General features: G+C 45.2%; 1 protein-coding gene across 10 annotated transcripts in view; it reads left to right on the plus strand.

Annotated features, from left to right (window-relative positions):
• The first annotated feature begins 874 nt into the window (after positions 1 to 874).
• ABI1 (abl interactor 1) overlaps positions 875 to 21055 on the plus strand; it is a 79193-nt gene continuing 59012 nt past the window's right edge. For 4 of the 10 annotated variants that reach the window (XM_010226229.2, XM_010226231.2, XM_010226230.2 and 1 more), the window contains exon 1: positions 878 to 1111. In XM_010226229.2, the coding sequence (XP_010224531.1) occupies positions 995 to 1111 (117 nt within the window). In that variant the 5' untranslated portion in view covers positions 878 to 994. Of the gene's footprint in view, positions 1112 to 21055 lie in introns of all 10 variants that reach the window. The other 6 variants (XM_010226227.2, XM_088534001.1, XM_010226226.2 and 3 more) reach the window with 3 other exon arrangements.

Consider the following 21055-nt stretch of genomic DNA (forward strand, 5'->3'; position numbering starts at 1 on the left):
TTTCCCTGCTGTGGGTTTCTGTGGGGCAACGACTAAAATGCAAAGGCCAACCCCACTTGTAGTGTGCACAGAAGCAAGCCAGGCCAGGGCATGAGTAATGGCCCAGGAAACAGCTCCTTCTTGGGCCCGTTACTGGAATACAGGCTTGGACTGCTCAGCACAGAAGCCACCTTCTGTTATTGGCTTCTTTCTGGTATGAACATTCTGGTATGAACTTTCATAAATAAATAAATAGACATTTTAAAAAAGAACCACTGCACCCTTATCTATCATATCTTTTTGACAACGGGACAAAGGCTGAAACGATGATTAGCAACTAGGGCAAAAGTGTGCAACGAATTATGTATTCATCCAAACAGTTAGGTTCTTCTTCTGATATTAAAACTTAGAAAAACGCTAACTGCGAATCGTCATTTCCAGATGGGCCGTAGAAAAAAAACCTACGGGAAAACCCCCGGGAACAGCCTTCCCGCTCCCGTCGCGGCCGCCCTGCGCGGCGCTGCCCACACGCTGGCTGGCCCGGCCCCGTGCGCGGTGACACGGCCGCGGCTAGCGGGCCTCCCGGCTCGGCAGGGCAGCGCTGTGGGGCGGCCGCGGGAGCCGCGGGGGCCGTGTGGGGCCCTCGCCCGCGGTCTCCGCCGCAGCCCCTTCCCCTGCACCTCGCGCGGCCGGCGGCCCCGCCATGTCCCCCCAGCGGCGGCCATGAGCAGCGCCCGCCCCGCCGCGCAGGCGCCCTGCGCGGGCAGCGGCGCCTACGACTCCCAGTTTCCCTTGCAGGGCGTGTTTTCTTTTTTTTTTTTTTTTTACTTTTTTTCTCTCTCTCTCTCTTTTTTTTTTTCCTCTTCCCCTCCCCTCGCGGAGGGGCAGGATGGGTGGGGAGAGCGGCGCTCCCGGGGGCGAGGCGAGGCGGAATCCCACAATACCAGGCGGGCTGTGAGCGCCGAGCCGCCGCTGTCTCTTTAATGCAAGAGGAAGCGATGCGGAGGGGTGGAAAATGGCAGAGTTGCAGATGTTGCTAGAGGAGGAGATCCCTTCTGGCAAGCGGGCGCTGCTCGAGAGCTACCAGAACCTCACTCGCGTCGCCGACTACTGCGAAAACAACTACATCCAGGTGCGGGGCGGCGGAGCCCGGGGCAGGGCGGCCGGGCGAGGCGAGACGGGGCTCCCCGGTGCGGGCGGCGGCCGGAGCCGCCGCCGTGGGGACACCGCGGCTCCCCGCCCGTCCCCGGCCGCTCGCCCGGATTCGCCTTTTTTTCTTTTTCCTTTTAACTTTCCTCGCGAAACGCCTGGGTTTTCCTGCCCCCGCGCCGAGGGGAAGGGAGGGGGGATTATGTCAGTCCGGCTCGGAGGGTGTGTCTTTTTTTTATATACATGTATGTATATTTATTTATTTATCATGAGTCACATCCCGGAGACCCCCCGGCGCGGGTGCGGGGGGCCTCGGAGCCGCCGGTGCCCGCGGCCGCGCGGCCCTCGCCCTCCGTGGGGGCGGCGGGGCCGGGGCGGGGCGGCCGCGGGGCGCGCGGGCCGAGGCGGCGGCGGCGGCCGAGGCGGGCGGCGCCTCACGTGGAGCGGCCGCGGCGGCGGCGGCGCCGCGCGGGCTCCCACCTGGGGCGGCGGCAGGGGAGGCCACGGGGCCGCCCTGGAAATCCCGCAGCGGCCCCGCGCGGGTCCGGCCGCGGCGAGAGGCGGCGGGGGGAGGTTTCAAAATGGCAATCGGTGCCCGGCGGAGGCTCGGCCGGGCGGGCGGCGCTCGCGGGCGCCTCGGAGCCCGGAGCCGGCGGCTGCTCCGGGAAGGGGCTCCCTTGGCCACAGCCAGCAGCGTGGATATCTTTGTCCGTATCTTCCCTTCTTGGCCTCACTTCAGATCTATTTTTTTGTGAAGTCACGTTAAGTGCGTCTTTGCTTCCGTCTCTTTTATGTATTTATTTTTTTTTTGCTTGGCCTTGTAGCATTTAAGTCGGGATGTACATCTGTATGTGCATCCATACTGCTGTGGATGTAGAGCCGCCAAGAGATGCTCAAATTTAACATTTTTTTTCCTTCGAGGAAAAAAGAAGAAAGAAAAATAAATTAAATCGTATTTCTTTACTTGCTAGACATCTTGGAAGGTTAACTTGTTGAATGTAAAACTCCCCGTAACGAGTATGTATTACACGTTATTAAGATCTCTGGCATCCCCTTGTTGCTGGTAGGGTTACTATTTTTAATAATGGAGCAGCAAACTTGAAAACCAGCTGTCATAAACTGTATTGAGGTCTGTGACTTTAAATGTGAGCTAATGTCGATATTTGGATTGGAGCTGCCCAAAGCAGCCATATTTTCAAGACATTTTTTGTTTTTGGTATGTGAGGCAATAAGAGTTAATGTGTATTTACTCTTCCGGCTTGTTTGCTCCACCCAAAGAAAGCTGCTGATATAAATGCTTCTAAGAGGCGAGGTTCATTTGGTTTTACTCATGGGAAATATGACAAATACATGAGTATGGTAATTATGGCACAAGTTTTGACCTGCCTCCTCAGTTTTTCTCTAGTGTCAGAAAGTTACAGAGAATCCTCAGTCGCATCATTTACTTCAGGGCCCTAAAAACTCTTTTGGATAAGCAAAAACATGTGAGTTAGCTCTTATCTGGCTGCTTGCAAGCTTTTTTTTGCCCTTTTTTCTTTTTTCTTTTCTCCCCCCCTTTTCTTGCCCTTTTCCCCTAGCTTGTTTTCACCTCAAGTATCAAGGTCAATTGGATATAGAATTAATATAGGCTGGTTTATCCATGTGCAGCTGTGTTTATCCCTTTTGGAAGGAAGCTGAAGTTCTAAAATTCCTCGTGAGCTAAACAGCAACTCTGATGAACATGCACCTACCAACCTTGTGCAGTGCTCAGGTTAAACTCGGCTTGGTAAAAATGGCAAATGTCTGAATAAAAATATTTTTTGAGTGTCTGATGGAGGGGCTTTTTTTTTTTTTTTAATCAGCACTTTGTGCAAAGCCATCTGCTCTCCAGTCGGGCTGCTGGACAGATTATACATGCGATGCCTGTGGTGGTGCCGCTGCGGGATTAGGCACCATGACGCGGGATTCTGGGCTAGGGGGATTGGGAGCGGGTGTGTGGCGTGGGATGGGAAGGAAAGAGAGGAAGGAGGAAGAGGCCTAACCAACACAAAACATAAACTGTTTGGATTTAGGACAACTGGTAACTAATAGTCAGTTCACTAGGGAGCAATAAAAAAGAAGGGGGGAAAAATAAAAGAAGAAATATATATTAATAGTTCAGAAGCACTGTGTGCATTATAATTTATCTTGCAGGGTAGTTTTCTCTCCTCATATGGCAAAGCCTGTGTGCTCCTTAGTACAAAAACTGTTATTGTGTCCTGCCACCTCCTGTGCACTGTGATGTTGAGAGGGAGCAGGTTTGTTCCGTGTGCTGACGTTAACAATTTATAACGGCTATAATAGCATTCATTTACTCAAAAACTCATGATATTACAGTTTAAAAAAACATGGAGTTCATTTTAACAAGACTATAATTCCTTTTCCTATGAATACTGTTTTTTTTTTTTCTTGAGAAGGTATTGATGTCTTCAATTATATCTGAGAAGATATGAATATTTTGGGAATTTTTTTTTTCTTTATCACTTTCTCTGCTTTTTATTTTATTTTATTTTTTAACTTGAGCTACTGGGAGTAATTCTGGTAAAGTTCAGAGTGTTTTCAACTTTTTCAAGAAAATTTGTCATGAATGTCTTTATGGATTCTTCCCCTCAGGAAAAAAAAAAAAAAGGAAAGAAAACCACTTGCCCTGCCCCCAAACCACCTTTATGGAGTTTAGCTCCTTAATGGTGTATGTGATCTATAGACAGTATCATCCTTTAATTAAAGTGTTCATGACAGAGGACGGAAGAGCATTTGGGGCTTTCAAGCTGAAAATCACTGTTCTTGGGAAAGCGGGAAGTGGTTTCTTGCCAGGGCAAATGGTGAATAAATTAGAATTCCAGGCAGTAGCGCAATTTGCCCTCCAGACCACAGTTATCTAGAAGGTTTATCTGATAGGAAGGGAGAAGAATCTGGGAGAAGCTAAGCAAATAAGTGTTGTTTGTTTGTTTGTTGTGTTTAAGGCAGATCTGCAGTGCTAAAAGGAAATTACAGGATGGTGGCAGTTTTAGAGGGATGGAGGGACAAAAGGAGACAGAAAAAAAGAGAAGGGAAACCAAGTGCAGAAACAGTAATAAAAGGAAGTTGTGATGCTGTTCCTGGAGATCTAGACCTTGGCTAGAAGGAAGAAAATGTGTAAGTAATTACATTACTGCATTTGCAACCAGGTTTAAAATGTTATGTTTCTGGATAGAAGCTCAAGCAAAGTGGGTAGAAAATTAGAATAGTTTTCTTTTAGATCAGAGACTTAAACTCTTCTAACAGTTTTGAGAAGCAGGTTTTGAACCTTGAATCTTTAGCTCACTGTGCTTTTTTAAAAAAAGAAAGAAATTACATTTTTTTTCTATTCTTCCTATTTTTTTTGCATTCTTTAGAGTACTGCTGTGTCTGTGCTGAGTGCTGCAGATATTTGCTTGTAAAGAGGCTACTTTATAGTAATGTGGAGCAGTGAGGAGAGGTGGAACTAATAGAAATTAAAGGAACTTTTTCATAGGCTCTGTACAAACATAAGTTACGATGCCTTATGCCTTTTCTCAGATCCCCTTGTCTGTTAATGAAATCTGTGGCTGCTCCCTTTGGGGGATGTGTAATGGGTTAAAGGATACCTGCAGAGCTGGTGCATAAAACTGAAGATACCGGTGCTGTGTTACCATCAGTATCCCAAATTCTAGGAGAACTTTATTGGCTGTAGTGCAGAAATAACATTCAGAGTGACAGTAGCCACAGGTCTGATTATGACTCGTTGCTTGAAATTAGCAGCTTTTAGAGGGATTCAGCAGTCCATTTCCAGGTTGACTTAAATTAACTGTAGTCTTTAATAAATTGGCTACAGCAAGCATATGAAGAGTTAAGAGTGACACAGGAAGCCAGTGTTACTGTGTTTCCTTTCAAATGCCTGTGGTTGCCCCGTGTAGCCCAGGGATGCCTCTTCATTGAAACACAGCTCGCAGCTCTGCCCTGCTACTGAAACTGGCCATCTCCTTTAGTTTATTTGTGGTTGTTTATACTCAGATGTGCCTGTGAGAAACTGTAAATGAAAAACTCGGAATGCAAAGTATTTATGTAAATTATGATATTGGTGGTCTCCACTGGGTAGAGTTAGTTTTGGAAAACATTGAGTCAAATACATTTTTAAGGAAGTGAGTGTTTCATTGCTTAAATTCGTGATTGCTGCTGTTGTGTTATTTCCTCCTGCAGCTTCCAATTGGTAATAGGGAAACTGAGCAGTGAACTAAAGAAGCCGTTCTGAAGAAAATGGGCAAAAGCAGGGACAGGTTTCAGTGTGACCGCTATTGCAGAAAATAGAAGGTGTCTTTCAGATAGGTGGAAAATATGTGTGTGTGGTGCCAGGGGGAATGCTACTTACAAGTTTCACAAGCCCTGATGTGATTTTTCAAGTACTGATGGAGGAATCCTTTCCCTTGGATAGTTCAGATGCTCTGCGCTTCCCCTACGGCGGATGGGACATAGTGAAAAGAAAATGCTGATTCTTTGGTTGTTTTTTTTATTTTTCTTCTCCAGGTCATTGGTAACTGATGCAACACAACTTATTTGCCAGAAGTGAGGAACGTGGCTTAGCTTAGTGCAGTACAAAGAAGTTCACTCAGAATGTCTAATTCAGGAAATGACCTGCTTTAAAAGAATAAACTACTTAAAGTGTCACTAATACAAGTCTTTTATGTGCTCTGAGAACTTGCATGCTTTTATGTTCATAGATTAATTAGTTTGTATTGTGAGAGTAAATACAGTGAATTTTTAATTCCAGTGCTTTTTTTGGGAGCATTTTACAGAAAGGCAACTTAGGCCAGTCCAGTTTCTGTAACACTGGAATATAGTCTTTGTGCTATAAAATTAGAGAACTAAAAGCAGAGATAAAATGTGGATATACTATCTAGTATCCTTTGCATTTATTAAGGAAAGGCAGTAGCTCATACTTTAAACACTGCTGTTTTTTTAAGGTAGATTAATCAAATATTTGCTATCAGTTTGGAAGGTATTGGTTATTCTGCCTTTTTTTTTTTTTCAATGTTATTTCAGATCCAGTTGATGATTAAGACCTGTATTTCTTTCACGCCAGTGAGCTGTCTGTGTTTTGGAAAATATAGCCAAATATTTAGCTCTAAAGCAGCAATAAGACAACAGTGCAACTTCCCTGAGTTGGAAACTGATCACACTGCGTTAACAGGAAACGTGTCTTAAAGTATGGCAGTTCAGTGTGCAAATGTGAAACGTTTCGCCTCATTTCTGCGCGTTCAGCTCAAGAAGCTTGCGGGACGTCAGCTGCTTTTGCAAGTCCGTTTCCCTCTGCCGCTTCAGCGGGTGACGTGGGCCCTGTGCTGCCCTAGCAGGGGCTGGGTAGCAGCTCGGAGAGGCCGAGTGGGCTCCGTTAGGCCAGTGCTGGGGCAGGGGCTGCTGCTCCCTTCCTGCTGCAGCTGCTAAAGCGCCGTCCTCCCTCTTCGCTGCGCTTGCTGGGCCCAGCGTTTGGGAGGAAATAGAGGGCGTAAGAGGGGACTGCATCTAATCCTTCGCTCTTCCCAAGTCTAGGGGAGCTTTTCCAATGAGCGACTCCTGCAGTAAAGAGGGAAAATAGGTCTTTAGGGTGGCTCATAGGTGGATCACACTGTAATGAAGATAGGAGCAGGCTGTGAGCAAATAGGAAGCATTGCACCTCTGAGGGCTAAGTTGCTCTTAGACTGGTAACCCAGATACTAAGTTTAACAACAAAAAACAAGCCCAGAAACAAAAAACCTGTGCTACTTCCCAGCATCTTTGTCTGGTATGTTCAACAGCCTTCACTTTATAGGAGGGTAAATGGAGGCATGGAGCTTATAACTGACTAATGAAAGGTCATACAGGGACATGCTGTTGGATTTGGGAACAGAACCCAATTGTTCAGGGCTCTTTTTCCCAGTTTGCCTCTGTTGTGCACTATGGCATAGCAGTGACCGTGTTTTCTCAAAAATATGTAGAGACAGTGGAATGAATCCTTTGGGAAAACATGCATCTGAAACTATCATTAAACTCGCTAGTACCAATTACTTTTCAAGAGCTTTACATCTGTGTTCTCACACAGCCCTGAAATGCTGGTCCTCGACTTGTTCTGTAACCTCCGGGAGTTTTATAATGCTCACAGCACTGTCCCTCCTGAAGTGCTGATGGGCATTGCTGTCCAGGCGGAGGCCCTAGAAGGAACCGCTCTTCTTTGCGTCGCGTTGGGCCGTTCTGGTGGCCGCGATCGTGTTTATCTGCCGCGGGGCAGTGGCTGTGGAGGCAAAGTGTCCGTTCGGATGCAGTAGGGCATCTGTCCTGGTGAGGCGGCATCTCTGTTTCTCTGTAGTCCTTAATTAGTAACGTGGAGTCAAAAGGATCATTGTGTGTCTTTTGTTTGTTGTCACCCAGTCGGAAATGACTTGAGGGTCCCTCGCTTGCTCAGCGTTGAAGCCTGTTCAAAACGAGCCAAGTGGGTTGACTGAGATGCAGCATCCTGCTCTTCTTGGCGTTTGTGGTGCTGAGAAGGGTCTTTCCCTGGCTTTGCTTCCCCTGCTCTCCCTGCCGCTCCGAGCGCCGGGGGCAGAAGTGGGCGGCCTGGAGAGATGGGGGGGCCTGTTCCCAAGGATCCTGCCTTTTCCCCCAACCCTGTGTGACGGGAAGGAACTGCTGAGTTGGTGAGAGCAAATACGGCTTCTCATTGCGGTTCTTCCCTTTTCCTGCCCTCCTTGGGTGGCAGCTGCTGCGGGTGGATTGTGGGAATGGCAGAAATGCCCCTTTGCGTCTCCAAACTCATACAGGCCCCTGAAGGCCGAGACGTCTGGGCTGCGATGGGCTCCCTGTCAGAGTCCTGTGCGCAGGTAACTTCTCTTCACCCCAGCCTGTGGCACGCGCTTCTCTGGGGGCTCAGACAAATAGTTCATCAGCTTGGGGCAAGGAAGTAAAAGGTGGAGCACTTAAAGCAGCTGGACCCTTTGAGGAATCTGTTCGTCACAGAGGAGATGAAAGCAGAGCTCTAAACCTCCCCTCTTGGTGTTACAGGGAGTGCATACTTTTTTCTTCTCCCTCTTCCCCCAACAGGTTATTAAGGGTGTAAATGCCACCTCTGCCTGACATTTCTCAAATAAGAGTACTCGCTGCTTATGCACATCCTGAGCACTGTCTGGAGGACCCTGTAAGGATCCTGTCTGACAGAGGCTGGGTTTGTTACAATGGTGCACTTAGTTTAGAAAGAGGAGAAAAAACTGCAAGATAATTTCAACTTGGAATAAAAAAAGTGATTGCAGCATTTCCTTACCCAGCTTGTGAAATTTACCAGTCTGTATGAGAATGAGATGAAGCTGGTAGCCAATAACACCTGCCTGGTGGCTAATCTCACAAAACAAACTAGTTTTATTCTGAAAAAGGTTGACTTTTTACAAGAGAACTTTATTTTTAGTAACATTCTTGACTGAGAATACAGATCAGATGATTTGACAGACTGAAATGGGATCTGAAAGTCAAAACTTACTGCGGTTTGGGCCTCTCTGCGATAAAGTCACTTTGTAACTGTTACAGCAGATAGGTGCCATCTTGCATTTTCTGGCATAGTGAATGTGAATGCTCTCCAAGAACAGTAGAGACTTCATCTCTTGTACTAAGATGCAGCTTTCCTGGGACCAAGATAAAATAGGTTCTCCAGGAATGAAGAGCTATTGCCTACTTTATACTTTTTGCGTGCAGAAGATGCTTTGGGCTGGGCTGCTTTTTTTTTTTTTTTTTGTTATTATTATTTTTTCTCTTCAAAAAGCCACAGCCAATCAAGCATATGCTCTTTCCCCAGCAGAAGAGCAAACGTGTTGCTTCAAGTGCTGTTATTATAGGAGACTCTGATTACTATAGTAATGAACAGGTAAAGAACTTGTGGAGAAGAGAATTCAAATTTTTTTTCCACAATTTTGTTCTAAAACTCAGAGATAAATCAGAGGTTTTATATATATGTATATGTGTATATATGTGTGTACTATATAGTGTGTGTGTGTGTATATATATATATATATATATATACACACGAACATATACATATATAAATTTTGTTAAGAAAGCAGGGAGGTCTCTAAGTAGCTGGAGAGGAGAGGCTTGCTAAGCAAAGACTGATTTTTGACGTCCTCAGAGTTGACTGTAATGTTCTTATTGGGTGGTCTTAATATTATAAATCGTTCCAAAAAAATGGCTTGTTTAGTGCTTAAGTCATAACAAGTGTTTGACATCCTCGAATGAAAATGGAGATGTAGCCTCTTCTGACTACATTCATGCCACTGTTTCACAAGACAGCCCTTCTTACAAGCTGCACATTATTAGGCCAGGATCCCTCCCAAGGTTCCTGCTTTCATCCTCTGATCTCCTTTTTGTATCGGGGTCAGTGAATCTGCTAACTGGTATTTGTCCTGCTACAGTCACTGTCAGCTAACTTTATACTTGAACTGTAGTCCCCATGCAGGGACTTTGTTTTCTAGAGTGCAAAAATAAGAAAATTCCTGGGTAAAACAAGTCGATGAGAACAGAGTATCCAGGCAGTTTTGTCTGATTAAGGCAGCAGTGTCTGAGTCGCCGCAGAGAGCAGTGCCAGGACTCGTCTCTTCGCATACGTGCGGCGAAGGACAGCACTTCTCTGCCTCCAGGTGCTTCTTCGGGTCTGCAGTCTTGGTGTGAATCTGCCCCTTTGCCTCTCCTGCTGCCTCATTGCTGCTCCGCTGCCACCAGGTGCTGCAGGGCTTCTCCCGGGGGCCACCACGCACGAGTGGCTGCCGCTGCTTCTGCCTCTGAAACACCTTCCTCTCTCCTCCTGTCTCTTCGCTTTCAGTCTCGTTTCAGATCTTGTCTGAAAACCTCTTTTCCCTTGCCTATCTCTTTTAATTAATTTCTGTTATTTAACTGCGTATTTTACTGCATTGCATTTTAAATTATGCAGCTATTTTTTCATGATGTATTCCAAGGAGCTTCCAGTACCGTGGGTTTGAATCACAACTAATCGCATAAACCGACAGATACTAAAGACACTGATGTACAAATATTTTTTTGAATTAACAGCACGGAGTTGAGACGGAGGCCTTGGCTATGGAGTGGGCTGTAACCAGCTGAGGTTGCTGTGATGAGTAGGGGAGTGAGGAAGCTCAGGACAGTGAGGAAAGTGCTGTGTGCACCGAGATGTGCAGGGTTCTCTTTGCTAGTAAACTCTTAAGAGGCCTCTCTAATGTATGGAGGCAGGTTTCTCCTTCATGAGAAGCCTGCCTTGCTTAGGAGGATGATCCCTTCATTAGTGTGGGGCCTACGGGCAAAGCTTGGTAAAGATTCTTTACCTGGAGGCCTTTAGATCCCCTAACAGTGGAGGAAAGGCTCTGCTGTCGGGGAAATGGTGTCCAGTACTGGGTGTATATTAACAAAACAGGGTTGGGCCTAATCCTGAGCCCTGAGTGGAGCATCCAGGACCATGGTGGATCAATGTACTTCTGTTGGCAAGATCCTTGGGCACCTCTCTAGGGATCGTTTGGCTCATGACTTGCTGCTGACAGGACTTTCAAGTTTTCTTGCAAGATTTTTAAATCTCCAGGAGGATCTATTCTTTCTGTGGTGCGAAATATTGGGTTAGAGCTGCGTTAGGTGAATGTGTCTGGTTTGGAAGCGTTTGGCTCTAGAGGCTCTGCTCGGATGCCGTGGGTGTTTCCGGCGGCAGCAGGAGCACTGTGTGCTCTGAGTGCTGAATCGAGCTGGTGGGTTTAACGGTCCTGAGACTGTTCTGGGGACTTTATGAGCACATGTTGTCTTAAATGGCAACGATTGTTTTTTTTATGTCTAACTTTTAATGTGTCTTTACACTTGAAAGTTGGAGAAAATTGTTGCTCTAGATGTAGTTGAAGCTTGAAATCTTATTATGCTTCCTACAAAGTGAGAGGTCCCAGGTCACTTGAATAGTGGCCGTGCCATTTCTAGATATGTATTTCATTCCTCTTTGGCAGTCTGTCCTTTAAACTGATGGAGGAGAATAGCTATTGGGGAAAAGCTTTCTAGCACAAACTCCTCCTTTTGGAACCTACTCTCCATGAACAAGAGCTATAAAATCTGTTCCTGGCAATTGTCAGTTTTGTGTGATGAATATTGAATGCTCCGAGACCGAGAGGCTCATTCTATAATCATGAAGGAGACTTGATTGCTGGCGAGGGGAGCAGTGTGATGGTATATGGTGCATATAGGCTGAGCAAAGTAGAAAATCTGTTGCTATTTTTTTATATGGCTCTGTGTTACATGCAGCTGAGGAGAGAAAAGTTGGATTTGGTCCTGAATGCGGAAAGTACAGGGGATTCAAGCTTGTTCCTCAGGCATGAGAAGGAATAATAAGAAATAATCTCTGATGAATAACTTGCTGCCTTGCTGGTGCAAAATGACATTGGTGTGGGATATGGTTGAAAAATAGGTTGGGGGTCTTCAAAAACATGTGAGTTGCTGTTAGGAAAAAAGGCATTGAGAGATGGGACAGAGCTCACAGATTCACCAAGGCAGGAAGGCCCGTTTGGAGATACCAAGGTTGCTCTGAACATTATCTGGGCAGGTTTTGAGCATCTCTAAGGATGGGTATTCTGCAGCATTGAGTGTTGGAGTGCTCTTAAAGTTAAAACTCTTGAGCTTTCCTGTATTGCAGTGTGTGGCCATAGCCTCCCGTCCTGCTGCTGGGCACCGAGTCTGCAATCATTTTTGCTCCACCAGAACGGTGCGTGGTGCCCTATTCTGCAAAGCCTCTTCCCCAGCCCATTTGCCCAGCAGAGTTGGGTACCTGTCTTCTCTGTGTCTGTTCAGCCACTCCATCAAGTTCTCAGTGACATGGTAGCAGAAGGGCAGCAATAAGAGCAAATACTACTATTTTTTGCATGGTGTCTACAGCTGAGTGCTAGAGAAGTAGCTTTATTTTTTCCCACGTTGCTGCTGGGGTACAGTGGGAGTGGGGGGGTGTGAGCTGAAGGGGGTCCCTCTGGGCCTGGCGAAGTGAACGCGGCGAGCACTGAGTCACTGTCATAAAGCCGGAGGCCTCTTAAAATTCTCCTCAGAGGAGAAGAGGTGTTTAATGGAGCAGTGGTGAAGGAGTTATGCAAATAGAGAATATAAATAATGAGGGGAAGGAGCCCATTTACTTCCTTACATCCTCAGAAAGTGACTAAATGCAAACTAGCAACTGCAGAAGTTGAGACAAGGGAAATGCTTCGTTGCTGTGGATAATGGATACGGAAAATGTGGCCATTTGTGGTGATAAGAAAATCCTTCTTTGGTGATTAGAAAAGTGAATTTCTGTAGTTGTTTAGAGCAGGAAAAAAAACCCTCTTATTTCCCTTCAAAGGCAACAAGGTGAGAAGCCAGAAGATAGAAGAGGAGGTAGTAAAAAGACCAGTCTCTGGCTTTGCTGAAGAGCACCGGTCTCTTCAGTGCTTACCTTGTATTTGATAAGCTGCTTTCTTTTCCATCCCTCTATTTATGAAGATTTTTCCTTAGCTTACAAATACTGATGTTCCTATGTGAAACTGGGGACACATTCTTAGGGTATAACCCTTTTTGCTATGCACTCAGCCCCCTTTTTTTCTTTTAAATTAACCCCTTGCAAACGAGGCCTTCAAAACACGCTGGTCCCAGCCGCAGCCAGTTTGTACCTGCCTGTGCCCTAGCAGGAATCTCATCCCCGGGAGCTAAACCCTGCCAGCAGGTTCGACCAGCGCGTGATTTCCCCGGCTCCTTCCTCTGCCCCTCTTGCGTGGGGAGAGGCCGTCACGTTTGAAGCAGTTGGTTCTGCCCAGCACCACGCTTTCCCCCTTCCCCTCAGCCCCTGCATCACATGAAGGGGAAGCACTCTTAAAAATCAAGCAACAGAGAAGCCTCAAAATGGACCAGAAAACTTGGTTTGACCAGTATCCACCAAACTGTTGCAGCTGTGTCGCCAGCAAACTTTTCCTACCCGAACTGCTGCTTTCCCGCCAACTGGGGCTTTGCTTAAAAGAAAGAAATGTATGTGTATGTATACGCGTGTGTGTTTATATATATAAAAAATACACATATACACACACATATATATGCAGTCATTCAACCCTGAACTTGACACTTTTATTTCCTGTAAAAGAGCTTGCTTTTTTGTTGTCTCTTGCTTTAGTTTGTTTCTGTTGCTAATTTTAGTTTTTGTTTGTTTGTTTTTCTTTTGTAACCTATTGGCACGTTGGCATTTTGAATGATGATGGTGCATTACTGGCTCTCCTCCCCTCTCTTTTATTGTGGAGCTAAATTCCTACTTGTTTCAGCTGAAATCACCCAGTATTTGGGCGACCTTCCATATTTAAGCTCCTCGCAATGTTGTTACCAACCACAGGCTCAAATATTAACATTATAAAAAAAAAAATAGTTCTTAAATGGAGGCTGGATGTCATGTGCTGCCAGGCTCTATCAGATAATAAAGTTATACAGTCAGCTCTAAGAGGCTTGAAACCTGAGCCATGGTAGTGCTGCTGATGTGACCGCATAGGAACAGGAATGAGGTTGGTTTTCTTCATTCCATGCCAGTTCTTGTGACATTCTGGTCATTAGAGCTCCAAGCAGCCTGCAGGAATCCCAGCCTGGGAGACTCTCATTTTTATAGTGTGTAACCAAGAGAGGGGCTGCTCTTGTAAAGAACCTCAAGATTTAAGGGGACTGCTCTGAGTAAAGTTTTCTTTTGTTTGGATTTTTTTTTTAATGATCCTCCAATCTGTTGAATCCCTTGGTTCTCAGACACACTCTCTAAAGAACGTGTTTCTTAAAGAACAGAAGCAAAAATTTGTCCTTTTGGGAAAAGAAAATAAGGCATTCGAACTAAACATATAAAAGATATTTTTAACAAAGACAAGGGAATTTTTAATTATGGTTATCTGTAGCCTGAATAATCCTTGGCTCTATATTTTAATGCCTCGAGGGTCTTCCTGGAGCTTTGGTGGGTGCTGGTGACTTTCCACGCCTCACTCTTCCTTCCCTTCCTGCTCCCGTGTCTTGGGCTGCCTCTTCCATGTGGAGGGAGCTGCCACCATGGGAGTGGAGCTTGGAGCCTGCCTGCTTTCACATTAACCCTTTGGTGGGTACAGACCTTTAATATGGAGCGTTTAAGAGGTGAAATGGCTAGAGATGGGCAAGGGCCTCGTCTCATTAGCCCCTAAGCCCAGAATGGAAGAAACATTTTGAGCTGTGGGTGATGTCCGTGAAGTCGGGGGTTGCTTTAAGTCCTCTTTGAGGGTTAGTGTGATCAGCAGATGCCATAAGGCAAATGGTAGGGCATTGCAAGGTGGATTTCGCAGCGACTGAAAGCGCTAATGTGCAGAGCTTGGCTGAATTGGAAGACAAGGTTTCCGCCCCGGAGCTTATGTTGTCTAAATTATGTAAAACAGAAAATAAGGCCCAGTAGACCAAATTTGTTAGTCTTATTGCATATGCGGCCTTTTGAAGTCTTATTCAGTGGGTATGCGAGGTTTGTGAGAAAATGACACATGGGCATGTTTACTGCTGTCGTTTCAGTTCAGCGCTGATGCTGTCTCTGGTGTGTGCCCAGCCTATAACTGAAGTATTAAGTGTGTTGTGCCAGCATATATGTTCACTGTGACATCTCCTCTCTCAGATTTGGCAGGAGAACTGAAAATTGTGCTTTCAACAATAAATATATGGGATTTTTTTTTTTTTATAAGGGGAATAGTGTAGTCCAGAGCCAACCCAAGTGCTATTTGCTGCGCTGGGCAGAAAATGCTGCTAACGGAGCAGCTGGCACATGTCTTGCCAGACCCCATCTGTCAGCGCCGGCGCTGCTTGTGGGTTGCTCTCCCATTGGATGGATTAGGTTCCTGCTATAATGTCCATGGCACGGATTTAAATGGAATTCTGTAGAGTTTTTTTTATTTACTGTAAATAATCCAAGTGTTTTTGTACAGACCCACTAAACTTTGCTTCAGAGTATTGCAGATGCTGCATCTTGTGGAGTGAGTGTAAGTAAAAGCCTATATGAGAGTGGGATGGCTGTCAAGTTTGACCTCACAGACACCCCTTGTGTGTACATAGGCCAGACTGGGCTGGGATCCGATGAGCCCATATTGGAATAAATAAAATACACTTAAAAAACATTAATGCCCGTGTTCATCGTGCATTTCTTGTTATCAAGACTGCTAAATTTTGACCGTTATGGTGCATATATTATATACATGCCACTTAAATTCCATTTTGGATTGAACTTTTCCCCTTAATTAAGAGATTTCCTCCTGTACTCCAAAAGAGATGATTATTAGAAAAATCAAGACTCTCCATTTTAAAGTTCATCAACAGAATGAAAAGCAACCTTGGACTAGAAGGCCATGTGCAAGGACACAGGCAGATTGGCTAAATTGGTCTCGGCCCATAGAAATGCTAATTCGCCATCAAGGCTATTCAGGAGTGGCCAGGGGAATATTATTGATGGAAATGAAGGATTTGCTTTGAGCTGATTACCCAGCATACACAGGATTTGGGGGAAGGGCCTGTCTGAAACTGAGCTTGTAAATCCTGAGCAGTTGTTTTTAGACTGTTCCCTATTGTAAGACTGTTAAATAGGAATACTTGGAATGTGTCTCGACTTTTGGGATGGAATAGCTGACAAGCCCATGATTTTTGTCAAAAAAGTGTTTCTGAAAGAGGCATGCAGGGATCTTAACGTGTGGCCCGTGACGTGATGGTTCTGTGGTGGCAGCCGCGTCCTCACCGGTTCCCAGCACAGACGTCAGCTTCGTTGTGCAGGGTGTTTACCTGGGAGGAGAAATTCAGGTTCCACCAGTTCCTCTGCATTTGGTGGAACCAAGTACTGCGTCTTACCTTGGGGAAGCTTAACAGACTGGGTATTTCATACCACTGGCTGCTTTTTATTTTTGTAGCTGCTGGAAGTTCAGGTGAGCTGAGCTGGCGATGCTGCCCTGGCCGTTTCTGCTGAGGGGTTCTCCCTCAGTCAATGGGAAAAATTACTGTAGAGTGAATGGACTTCAGAGTCTCATTATTCTGTTTTTAACTGCATGTTACCATTCTGTGAGGGATTTGGGAGTTTAAAATGGTTGTAAATGATTAAACATCCTTGCATTCTTTCTTCTGTACTCCTTCAGCAGCCAATGATTTTAGGTGATTAAGAACTTCGAGAATCTAGTTGATACTGCTGTATACAGGGAATGGTTTGCTGGGTGTTCTGCTCCTCTTTCTTTTTCCCCATCATCAGTGCAAGGATTGACTGCCAGTCCCCTGGAGAGCAGGCTTGGATAGGAGATACATATGCTCACTGACTAACATGCTGCTATTAATAGCTTGCAAGCGCTTGATAATTAAAAATGTCGAGCTTTAGAAATTTCCCCTTTCTCTGGCCCCAAGTTCAGGAATGGAAAAGTAAAACAAAATGACAAGTAACAGCAAATCAAGTGAGGTACTTGAACAATTTTCTGTAGAAAACTCTCTATTTTAAGTCTTTATGGTCAGTGAAGTAGGAGATTGGCCCATGCTTTGGAACCTGTGGGATTTTGGCCTTAGGTCCTTTTCACGAAGTCCTCCAGCAGAGCCAGCCACCATATCGGGCTGTCCTTGTGCCAAGGTCCCTTCCTTCCTTTGCCCCCACGCAGATGCTTTCCATAAAACTTGCCCCAGTTGTTGTCAGTGATTACAGTAATGACACAAATGGCAGAGCAGGTGGTTCCAGAGACCGGAATGTGGAAGCCGATTGCTGCAGCATTGGTGATGTTGAGGAGGAATGGTGGATGCAACAGCCTGGTGGTCCTCTGGAGTCTTGTGTGTGGTATTTTGGGGTGCCTCCATGCACTCGTAGGTTGGGCAAAGGTTGAGCTTAAATCCTCAGCTAAGTCTCCTTATAGGTCACATCACCCTGCTGATGCTGCACAGTTTATAGCTGTTACACAGGGAAATACCAGACCTACTATAGCCCTGAGAATATTGTGACTTGCGTAGTGTGTCATCCCCTCAAAGTAAATCCTCGTCTAATCTACTGCAGAAAGAAGAATGTCTTGAATATGGTTGCTTTATGGCTTGAGCACAACAAATCTGTTCCAGGAGATGCTTGATCTGTCTGGTTCCTACTCTGTTCCCTCCCTGGTCAGGTATATGTTAGTGTCAGCAACCCTATTTTTGTAGCCCTCTTCCCATTTTAGAGCCAAGTATGTCTCTTAGGGCTATACCTTTATCTAGAGAAACCCTGCATGGTCCCTGGTGAGCCGCTGCTGATGGTCACCACAGCCTGTTTAGATCTCCTGGAAGGGCCTCCAGATGGACCAGGAAGTTTTCAGAGCATAGAAACTTCTGACACCTGCTACTGTGACTTCCTGTTTTTACTTCCTTCTCTGATTTATGACTAATTTTCTGAAGTAATAACTGTCAGCAAGAGGCCCTCCCCTCCAAATCTATTGCAACGCAACCTGTGTACCCAGCTTTCTAACCAGCTTAATCAGCTATGGATAAGAGGGAACCTATATCCACGATCCGTTTGCTTATTTCAGTAGGTAGCTGCTCAATTATTTACTATGACCTCTGGATTTACGGTTCTTAATATTCAATGTAAATTAGTCTTAGGCTCAGGATGGGTAAATGTTATCTAACGTGTGCAGGATATTTAAAACTGAAACACGTTGCTGCAACTCGGGTGCAAGATGCTTTGGCTGAGCTGAACATATGCTGTTGATTTAGAAGTGCTCAAGCTTTTGTCAATACCAATCAGAAGTAAAGAGTAAATGCTTAATACTAGAGTGCAGCTTTTTGAGTTAAAAGCCTTATCAAGTCACCAAAGCAGCAACTTCAAGCTTGTGGGTAGGGTACATCTGAGAGCTCCATGTGGTGTTAGCGGCCCTTGCTTTAGGGAGGTTTCTGAGTGATCCTATTTTCTAATGTGGCAGCCACTTTTCTGGAGAAATGAAGCGTTTGCTCTGTCTTGCAGTGTCACCAGCCACGTTCTTGGGCAAGTTCAGTACCGACAACGAGGAGTCTCCCTGCCTCTGCCGGGATGTATGTGCTCATCCTGCTATATAAGTATTTCCAAATTATTGGTAAATGAACTGTAGGTTACATCTGACTCAAAAGGGAGGCTAAAGGGAAGGTAATATTAGCCCTTTCACAGTTCTTTTGATATAATGTATTATATTCTGCTACATATTCAGTGGTTTTTGTTTTCGTCCTTGTTCCACTACTGAAAAGTTTTCTCTCTTTAGTTCTTTTGTCTGCTGCTGTGTGTAAGAATGGGTCTTTGCTCCAGAGAAAGTTGGGTGAGCCATGAATAGTAGAAGGTAGTTACTGAGGTAGAGATTGGATGTGTTTATAGGTCCCTTCAGGCCACAGACATATTCCACCACCTCCCCTGCTTTTTCCTTTGTTGCCAATATTAGTTTGGTATCAGCCAGTTAAGGTAGAAGTTTTGGCTGGTTTGGGAGATGATTTCCTTTTAGACTCGGACCAGAAGTCATAGCTAAAATGGTAAGACCTTTAGTGAGGCAGGGATGATTTTGAAACCTGAACTCTGCTGTTAACTGTCTTATCAGAGTGTGTTCTGCAAGCTTCGAAGGAAGGCAAGTGACAGCATTAGGGAAATACTGACAGTTCTTTGTTCAGCAGTGTAGTGTCATCCTGTGTGTGCTGATGTGTGCTGAAGACCCCTAAATGCACAGGGTCACGTATTGTGGCAATCCCGTTTTTCTTCCTAATTAGCTGATGAAAGGTAGGGGTGAAGACTTTTTTTAAAGCTGGAAAGCCAACTAAGGTGCAAAACTAGATTATTAAGCTGTGGTTATTTTGAAGCCAATGCAGTGCACTGAACTGGTGAAGTCCCTGTGGGCAGTAGCAGCAAAGGCACAAAAGGTCAAGCACGTCCATCCCTGCAGCTTGATGACACAGGGACCGGGCCCTTGAGTAGAGTGCCTGGCATCTGACAAGGTGCTGGGTCCCCTGTAATTAGCAGCTCTGTTTAGTTTAGTGATTATTGGGCTGCTGTAGGGCAGTGCTCTATTAGTAGTTTATATATTGTGTGTGTGTGTGTGTGTGTGGTTATTTTATTTTATTTTTTTCTCTCTGTAATTGAGGTTGTGCGTATTCCAAGAGAAAATGAAAAACACCAAGGAGACAAATGGATTCGTTTCTGCTGGGGCTGCCTCGCTGGGTGTGATCCGAAGAGCAGCTTGTTGACCCTTGGCAACGGAACCAGTTCTTCCAGTGGAGCATGTTTTCTTATGGGGGGGTTTCAACCCAATAGAGAGGACCGAGAAGGAGAGGGGGGAAGCAGAAGTCATGGAAAATGTTATGAGACCAGTGTGCTTGCAACAGAGCGTCCTGTTTGGTAAAACGCGTTGCAGTCTGAGCTCATGTGATTTGGAAGAATCTTGTACATGTAGTCAGTCATGTGCTGTGTGAACTGGATGATGGGAATTGGCTGAGATGAAGAAAACTTGGAAGAGCACATAGAACACTGCACAGACATTGATTCTGGGGGGATTTGCCTGTGTGGGTGGCAGTCTGGGGAGAAAAAAAATTGACTGTTTGCAACTTAGAAAGATCAGCTGCCGAATGATGGACACACTGTCTGACCTTGAGGCATGGCTGGGTTGAGGAATCAGTAAATAAGCTCTTATTCTCCTCTCACTGTGGCAGTTGTTTCTGTGGGGGGGTCAATTTTTCCAGTATAGTGATTATGTATTTTTAAGGAAGCTTTATGATATAGTAATTATGTAAAATATTTTTAAGGAAACTTTATGCTACAGGCTTGCCTTTGACAAAAACACGCGGTGTGGACTGCCTGGCTAATTTAACTGCATTTTTGTGCATCTGCTTGGATAACAGGCCTTGACTTAAGGGAGTTTAGAAATACAGGTGGGTGCTTTGCTTAAGAGGGAAATTTCAAAAGCTATCATATTATTGAGACTTAATGAATTTTAATTTTGCTACTATTAAAGTAATTCCTAACTCCTGTTAGGAAAACAGGCCGCCTAACATTCCCTTTAAAATTTGAATAGCTAGCTGTGGTGCTCAAGTATTACACTGAAATACCTGAAAGCAGGTAAACATGTTCTTTATCATCTCTACTACTTCTGTGGGTGGGTTTTTTTTTTTTTTTTTGGCTTGAGAGAGAGATGCAAATAGCAATTGAACTCTGGCAATTTCTGCTCTCTCCCATTGCTGCCTCATAGCTCCTGGCTTTGCTCTTCCTTCTTCCACCTTTTCCCTGCCGTGGAGAGCTTTCAGCTTCTCTTGCAGGTGCCAGCAGCCCTGATTAAACAATGCAGAAAACTACTCCACGTCAAGTTATTTTTAATCTAAGCTGTTATGGAAACTGCCAAGTGAAACTGCCAGAGTTATCTGCAAAGATTGAGAAATTATTCTAACCTAATTCAGCTAGGACAGAAAATGCATTCAGCAGCACAACTGTGTTTATCTAATCTTGCTGCCAAAGCAGTCGCTTGTGCGAATAACTAAAACTTTAGGTGCTTAGTCAAATAAGGACAAGGCATTTAATCAACAAATCATTAGAGAAAAGAAAAGGCTTTTTATATGCTGAAGGTCTCTCATTTGATAGCACTCAGTCACCCAGTAATTGAGTGCTGTGGCTTTGTAACCTGTCAGTGTTGAGCCTCACGCTGTTTTGTTAAAACTTCTTAGGGAAACTGCTCGAGTAAAGGCTACAGACCTGCACTTGAGTGTACATGAAGTTAGAAATACGGTGCCTGGCTTCTCATTAGCTGTGTGTGTTGCAGAGAGCCTTTCATCTCGGAGGGCTTTGAAAGCGCTACCCGCGCTTGCGCTCTTGCCCGCGCCGGGGAAGCTCGACTAAAATCAATCTGTCACTTTAGGCTCCAGCTCAGTAGGCCAGAGTTCCAAAAACCACTGCTGCTGATGGCTT

The sequence above is a fragment of the Tinamus guttatus genome, unplaced genomic scaffold, assembly GCF_059628265.1.
Source record: "Tinamus guttatus ecotype Peru unplaced genomic scaffold, ASM5962826v1 Tinamus_guttatus_pri_ptg000530l, whole genome shotgun sequence".
NCBI lineage: Eukaryota > Metazoa > Chordata > Aves > Tinamiformes > Tinamidae > Tinamus > Tinamus guttatus.